The sequence below is a fragment of the Nicotiana tabacum genome, chromosome 10, assembly GCF_000715075.1.
Source record: "Nicotiana tabacum cultivar K326 chromosome 10, ASM71507v2, whole genome shotgun sequence".
Lineage (NCBI taxonomy): Eukaryota > Viridiplantae > Streptophyta > Magnoliopsida > Solanales > Solanaceae > Nicotiana > Nicotiana tabacum.
Window position 1 is genome coordinate 162,508,642 of NC_134089.1, and position 8,507 is coordinate 162,517,148.

General features: G+C 38.4%; 1 protein-coding gene across 1 annotated transcript; it reads right to left on the reverse strand.

The window, feature by feature from the left end:
- Window positions 1-5,983: 5,983 nt before the first annotated feature.
- Window positions 5,984-8,159, reverse strand: LOC107821088 (UDP-glucose flavonoid 3-O-glucosyltransferase 6-like). The gene has a single exon (XM_016647487.2). It carries the CDS (start codon window positions 8,157-8,159, stop codon window positions 6,558-6,560), a length of 1,602 nt encoding a protein of 533 aa, XP_016502973.2. The 3' UTR covers window positions 5,984-6,557.
- Window positions 8,160-8,507: the final 348 nt, after the last annotated feature.

Here is an 8,507-nt window from a genome sequence, read left to right on the forward strand (position 1 = left end):
CTACTTGCTATCAATACTTTTTTTCATCTTTTCTTTAGTCGAGTGTCTATCAGGGTGGGACTGTGCATCCTACCCTCCCCAGTGATAGAAAAATAGTTGATAATATTGACCAAAGAATAATAAGAGAAAGAAATAACTTATCGAATAAATACTGTATCGTGGAAGTTTGGAGTTTGCAAAAAAGGAATTGCCAGGAAAAATAGGAAGAAGAATAGTCTTTTGAGAGGATGAGAGAATAAATGTTTTTTGGTGGTAGTTTAACTCACAAATGATGATGCTTATATAGACAAATCATCTACGTTTTCTTCCATTAGAAAAACATAAGAAGTCAAATGGAAGTTAATGTTAAGTAACATTATTCGTGGTTTAATGACAAAATTGTCGTAAAGGCAGTAACTTCAAACCTTCTGAAAAGCTTGTATCTTTTCATAAACAAAGTCACAAAAATTAAGAAATTGTCGTATGAATGAACGTGAACCGTTTATGAAGTAGTAACTTCATTCTTCCACTCTGCATATACATACAATCTAGATGTTGAATTTGGCAAAACATTTTGTCCCACATCGGTGGGAAAAGAAGGGTTGGGGAAATTTTCCCCCTATAAAAGAAGGCTTAATGTTTAGGATTTAAAGACACTTCTCATTTGCCTTCTCATCTGTTTAAGACATTTGTATCTTCTCTCTTTAATATTATTTCACTTGTATTTTTGGAGTGAAATAAAATATTGGTTGTGTCCGAGGAGTAGGCAAAATTAGCCGAACCTCGTAAATTCTGGTGTTCCCTTTATTGTTGCTTTATTGTCTTATTTATTATTTGGTGGCTGTCATAATTTTTGGTATAGTAGTTGTGACTTATTCACACTATATACATTTGGCTTCCGCAACAATTGGTATCAGAGCCAAGGTACTGTCTAAGTATGCTCTGTGGTTGCAGCATAGTCTGATCTTCCACATCAGAAAAGATTTATCTTGGTAACTGAGTCAAGGTTCTGTCTGAGTATGTTCTGTAGTTGCAGCTTAGTCTGATCTTCTACATCAGAAAGGAAATAATCTTGATTTGTGTCGTCAGCTATTAAATAATATTTGTGTCAAATATGGGAGACAATAAACAAGAAGAATCTACATCAAGTGTCAACAATACGTCATCATTGACATCTTCGCTTATGACAAGAATTGTGCCAAATGCGAAATTTGCGGTAGAAATATTTGACGGGTCCAGACATTTTGGGATGTGGCAAGGCGAGGTTCTAGATGTCCTTTTTCAACAAGGGCTAGATCTGGTCATTGAAGAAAAGAAACCAGATGTTATTGGAGAAGAAGATTGGAAGATTCTCAACCGTGTTGCTTGCGGTACCATTCGATCCTACCTTGCTAGAGAGCAGAAATATCCATACACAAAGGAAACTTCTGCAAGTAAATTATGGAAAGCACTGGAGGATAAATTTTTGAAGAAAAACAGTCAAAATAAATTGTACATGAAGAAGAGACTGTTTCACTTCACCTATGTTCCTGGTACCACGATGAATGAACATATCACCAGTTTCAATAAGTTGGTCACAGATTTGCAAAATATGGATACAACTTATGATGATGGTGACTTGGCCTTGATGTTGTTGGCGTCACTTCCTGATGAGTACGAGCACCTTGAAACTACTCTACTCCATGGAAATGACGAAGTTTCTCTCAGAGAAGTTTGTTCGGCTTTGTACAGCTATGAACAAAGAAAGCGAGAAAAACAGAAGGGCGGAGAAGGAGAAGCACTATTTGTGAGGGGTCGTCCGCAAAGTCAAACGAGGACAAAGAAGGGAAGATCCAAGTCAAGATCCAGACCCAGCAAAGATGAATGTGCCTTTTGTCGAGAAAAAGGGCACTGGAAGAAAGACTGTCCGAAGTTGAAGAATAAGGCCAAACATAACAATGGAAAGGCCATTATGGATTCAAATGTAACTGATTGTGATGATTCAGACTTCTCATTAGTTACAACAGAGTCATCAACATCATCAGACATATGGTTGATGGACTCGGCTTGTAGCTATCATATGTGTCCAAACAGGGACTGGTTCGTGGAATTTCAAGAAGGAGAATATGGAGTCGTCCACACAGCGGATAACAGCCCTCTTACCTCATATGGAATTGGTTCAATACAATTAAGGAACCATGATGGAATGATCAGAACATTAACAGATGTTCGATTTGTACCGGATTTGAAGAAAAATCTCATATCTGTAGGAGCCCTAGAATCAAAAGGGTTCAAAATCATTGCAGAAAATGGAGTGATGAGAGTATGCTCAGGTGCACTAGTGGTAATGAAGGCTAATCGGAAGAATAATAATATGTACCGCTATCGTGGCAGTACAGTTATTGGGACAGCGACAGTGACATCCAGTGACGACAAAGAGGCAGAAGCAACCAAGCTATGACACATGCGCTTGGGACATGCTGGAGGAAAATTCTTGAAAACTCTATCAAATCAAGGATTGTTAAAAGGAGTAAAGGCTTGCAACTTGGTGTTTTGTGAGCATTGTGTCAAAGGGAAACAGACAAGGGTTAAATTTGGTACAGCGATCCATAATACTAAAGGCATTTTGGATTATGTACACTCTGATGTTTGGGGTCCTTCCAAAACACCTTCATTGGGTGGGAAGCACTATTTTGTAACCTTTATTGATGATTTTTCTCGAAGAGTGTGGGTGTATACAATGAAAAACAAAGATGAAGTGCTGGGAATTTTTCTCAAATGGAAGACGACGGTGGAGAATCAAACAGGCAGGAGGATCAAGTGTATTCGCACAGACAATGGAGATGAATACAAAAATGATCATTTCAATAAGGTCTGTGAAAATGATGGCATCGTCCGACACTTCACTGTTAGATATACACCCCAACAGAATGGAGTAGCAGAACGTATGAACCAGACTTTGCTGGAGAAGGTACGGTGTATATTGTCCAATGCTGGCTTGGGCAAAGAATTTTGGGCTGAGGCAATTACATATGCATGCCACCTCATTAATCGTCTACCATCTGCTGCTATTGATGGCAAGACACCATTTGAAAAATAGTATGGAAAGCCTGCTGTAGATTATGACTCTTTGCACGTGTTTGGCTCAACTGCATATTATCATGTGACAGAGTCAAAATTGGATCCAAGGGCAAAAGAAGGCTATTTTTATGGGAATTACTTCTGGAGTCAAAGGATATCGCTTATGGTGTCCTATGACAAAGAAAGTAATATTCAGCAGGGATGTTACCTTTGATGAATCTGCTATGGTAAATAAGGTAACAGAAGATACCAAACAAAATAAAGGTGCTTCTAAGCAGGTGGAGTTTGAGTGAAAATTTATTTTTCCTACACAAGAAGCAGAGGAGGAAACAAATGAAGATTATCCTCTAGAAGGAGAGCCAGTAGAGGAGATTCCAACTCAGGAACCTCAACAACAACTTGAATCAATAGCAACCAGCAGGCCAAAAAGAACAATAACGAAACCTGTTCGTCTCATAGAGACGGTTGCTTGTGCAACCTCAATTGTAGCTGATGATGTTCCTACTACTTATAAAGACGTTGTCCAAAGTTCAGAAGAAGATAAGTGGAGGATTGCCATGAATGATGAAATACAGTCCCTTCATCAGAATCATACATGGAGATTGGCCAATCTCCCGAAGGGAAAGAAAGCAATTGGGTGCAAATGGGTATTTGCAAAGAAGGAAGGATTTCCTAACCAAGTAGATGTTCGCTTCAAAGCAAGATTGGTGGCCAAAGGATATGCTCAAAAGGAGGGAATTGATTACAATGAAGTGTTTTCTCCAGTTGTAAAACATTCCTCCATTAGAATTATGTTGGCTTTAGTAGCACAACTGGATTTGGAACTAGTTCAGATGGATGTAAAAACTGCGTTTTTACATGGAAACTTGGAGGAGGAAATCTACATGACTCAGCCAGAAGGATTCAAAGTTGCTGGAAAAGAAAATATGGTGTGCAAACTTGAAAAATCGTTGTACGGATTGAAACAATCTTCTAGACAATGGTACAAGCGATTTGACGAGTTTATGTTGCGACAAGGGTACAAGAGAAGCAAATACGATCATTGTGTGTATTTGCACAAGCTTAAAGATGGTTCCTTTGTATATCTTCTCCTATATGTTGATGATATGTTGATAGCTTCCAAAAATTTGGAAGAAATTGATAAGTTGAAGATTCAACTGAAGAAGGAGTTCGAGATGAAGGATTTGGGTGAGGCAAAGAAAATTCTTGGCATGGAGATAATTAGAGATAGACATTCAAAGAAACACTGTTTATCTCAAAAGGAATATTTGAAGAGAGTACTTCAACGTTTTGGCATAGATGACAAGACTAAGCCAGTTAGTACTCCACTTGCTTCCCATTTTAAGCTAAGTACTACTATGTCGCCAATGGATGAAGTTGAACGAAAGTATATGTCAAAGGTACCATACACAAATGTTGTTGGTAGCTTGATGTATGCAATGGTTTGCACAAGGCCTGACATTTCACAAGCTGTTGGAGTTATTAGCAGATATATGCACAATCCAGGGAAGGAGCATTGACAAGCTGTGAAGTGGATTCTACGGTATATTCATAATACTGTAGATGTCGGGTTAGTTTTTGAGCAGGAAGACAATCAGTCTGTAGTTGGATATTGTGACTCAGATTTTGCGGGTGATCTGGACAAACGAAGATCAACTACTGGTTATGTGTTTACTTTTGCAAAGGCACCAGTTAGTTGGAAGTCTACTTTGCAGTCAACAGTTGCTTTGTCTACAACAGAGGCAGAGTACATGGCTATTACAGAGGCTGTGAAAGAGGCAATTTGGCTTCAAGGATTGCTAAAGGAGCTTGGTGTTGAACAAAAAGGTATCACAATTTTTTGTGATAGTCAAAGTGCTATTCAATTAGCGAAGAACCAAGTTTATCATGCAAGGACGAAGCACATTGATGTTCGGTATCATTTCGTACGAGAAATCATAGAAGAAGGTGGAGTCACAGTGAAGAAAATTCATACTACGGAGAATCCTGCTGATATGCTGACAAAGGTGGTGACTGCGGTCAAGTTTCAACATTGTTTGGATTTGATCAACATTGTTGAAAACTGAAGATTGAAGATGAAGACACAATCAAAATTTGTTATTGAGAGAAAATTGAAGATGTGGAATTTTGCCAAGGTGGAGATTTGTTGAATTTGGCAAAACATTTTGTCCCACATCGGTGGGAAAAGAAGGGTTGGGGGAATTTTCCCCCTATAAAAGAAGGCTTAATGTTTAGGATTTAAAGACACTTCTCATTTGCCTTCTCATCTGTTTAAGGTATTTGTATTTCTCTCTTTAATATTATTTCACTTGTATTTTTGGAGTGAAATAAAATATTGGTTGTGTCCGAGGAGTAGGCAAAATTAGCCGAACCTCGTAAATTCTGGTGTTCCCTTTATTGTTGCTTTATTGTCTTATTTATTATTTGGTGGCTGTCATAATTTTTGGTATAGTAGTTGTGACTTATTCACACTATATACATTTGGCTTCCGCAACACTAGATACGTTACAAAAATTAATTGTCGAAAGGTATAAGAATTAACCACAGATTAATCATGTATTAGAAGTTCTTTATTCTTTGCATATCAAATTATTGTTCAACTGCTGTTGTAGTAAAGTAGAGATGCACGTACGGTTTCTACACGATAGCATGGTTTCTACTAGTGTTGTCCAAGCTACATAAACTCCATAAGAGAACCATGACACTGGACTGCACCTCAAATATTGATTCACATCCTTAAAATGATTAGATGATGCAGGTGCAAGGAATTAGTTTCTAGACTGTAGTTTTCAAATTTTCTCAGTTAAGAAACAATGTCTTTTCTTTTCCTTTTCTTGAGGAATGCCATATACAGATGCATAGACTGCAGCTTAAAGAACATATACTACAAATATCTTTCTTTATGACAAATGTTTATGCCAATACACTTACCTTGATGTTTAAGGTTAAGGAGTTAAGGCGTGAGGAACAGACACGAGAAACGCCTCAGTTTCAAGTTTTCCATTTCATGGCAGTGTCCTCTCACTATAAAAGCAGTAAGGCAGCTGATGGAGCCTGACAGTGAAATAAGAACGAAAATGGAAGACGTGAAGGAGAAGAGCAGGTTTTCTATAATGGAAATTGGCTCTTCCGATGCCTCTCTTGGACGTTTTATCGAGCAGGTGATGGACAAAACTCATTAATAATTAGCATCAATAATAGAGTCTCTTTCAAATTGCTACCGTTATCGGATATAGGATTGTTTACTTATTATAATTGTCTTCTACATTTTGATTAGGTATCGGATGGTGTCAACAATAAATGCTAACAGTATCTTTTTTATGCTATATAGCTGATCAAAATTTGTTTTCCGATTATATGAGATTAATGCAAATAAATAAAACAAAAGGAGCAATTTTGTTGTGAAAATACACTGCTCTTAGGATCGAAACGATCAACTTGTTAGAAAAGGAACTAGTATTGCTGCCGTTGGCCACACTGGGCGGCAATTTAACAGAGATGTGGTGATTGACCATTATTCAGTTATTGCCCATAACCTGCTCGATAAAACGTCCAACAGAGGTGTAGGAAGAACCACCTTCCTTCAGCGCCAATCTGCTCTTCTCCTTCATGTCTTTTACCTTCATCCTTATTTCATTTTCAGGCTCCATCAGCTGCCTTATTGCACTCTTTATCTTCTCCGCTTTAATGATATCCGTTTTGTTCCCGCTAATGTTATAATCCATCTTAATATCCATTGCCATACCCAAATCCTTCACCAATTGAAACGCATTCGCTTGTTGCTCCGAATACATTGGCCAAGTTGCTATTGGCACTCCAAACCAAATACTCTCCAAAATCGAATTCCATCCACAATGCGACACAAATCCACCCACCGCTCCATGTGACAAAATTACCCCTTGGGGTGCCCATCCTATCACCATTCCAATCCCTTTCGTCCTTTGCAAGAATCCTTCAGGCAAGACATCTTCTAGGTTTTTGTAGTCACTTGGATACCATGAATCTTTTGGTGGTGGTTTCCTTAGCGACCACAAGAACCGACACCCTCTCTCCTCTAAAGCATTTGCAATTTCCTTAACTTGCTCCTCGTTAAAACTTCCTGATGTTCCAAAACAGAGGAACACTACAGAGGATGGAGTTTGCTCATCTAACCATTTGATAATTTCATGGTCAGATAAATCTTCGTTATCACCGACACCACTATTGAGGTTCAGCAATGGTCCTACTGGATAGACAGGTGGAATTTTCCCGTCCAAAGAAAGTGATTTCAAAGCATGAGCTTCAAACTCTAGGAAGGTGTTTACCAAGATACCTTTTGTTTCTTGGTATCTTTTGGCAATATCAAGGAACATAGTGGAACCACCATCCTTGTCCAGGAATATAGACGGCAAACATTTAGTCGCAAAAGGATTGAAATACGTAGGAACAGAGAGTTCTGATTCAGGATCATTGTTGTAATTTGTAATGTCTATGTTAAAATCATCTTGTAGACTCTGCATATGAAGGTGAAGCCCAAGCATGGCTGCACTAGTCGTGTAGAAAACATAAGTTGGGAGCCCGCATTCATTTGCTACGTCTATCATTGTGGTACACATCATGTCTATCACAAGACCAGATAGTGTGGCTGTTTCAGATTGTAGAATTTGAGCTGCAACTTGTCTGACCTGAGGCTTATGGCTATCAATAACGCCAGAAAAGAATGTGCTGTTGTTGAGGAGTTGCAAAGCGGATTCGTCTCGTGGGAGTTGTATGAATTTCAATCTTGATGAGCTGAAATTAGTATTTGAGGAAAGTGATTGGATGTAAGGATTGAGGTTGGGGTCGAGGTTCATATTCATGATAAGGACATTGATGGAGAGATGTTCCTCTCTAGCTATAAGAAGCTTTGACATCTCCACCGCGGGTACTAGGTGACCCATTCCAGGAGATGGAATGAAGACCAACTCGGTGATTTTAGTTGCATTCATTGTTTGTTTCAAATATCTCAGCCTCAAAGCTACAGATTTCAACTGTGATATTTTAAACTTGGAAGAGGAAGATGGGATTATTCTGAATGACAAGGTATGTTTTATATAGGCTGAATACATACGGAGACACTTAAAGTTGGCACGATCTTTCATTTAGACACCTGAACTTAAGAGAGTTCCTATTGAGCACATACGTTACATGAACTTTGTTCCAATTAAACACTTGCTGAGTTGGCACATAGAGTGAGTTTCACCCAATATGGGCGCGTGAAAAGCCCAAACAGATTTTTTTTTTTGTTTTTTTAATTTCCTTCTTCTTCTTTATGTCCACCACCATTTCCACCATTGTCTCCTCCACCTTCTGTCATCTTCTCCGACTCATTTTCCTCTTCTTCTTTCGAATCCCATACCAGATTCAAATTCAGCCGAAAACAAAAAGGTGAGTATTTGTGATTGGAAGAAAACAAAAAGGATAAAGTGAAGAAGAAGAAGCAAAATGAA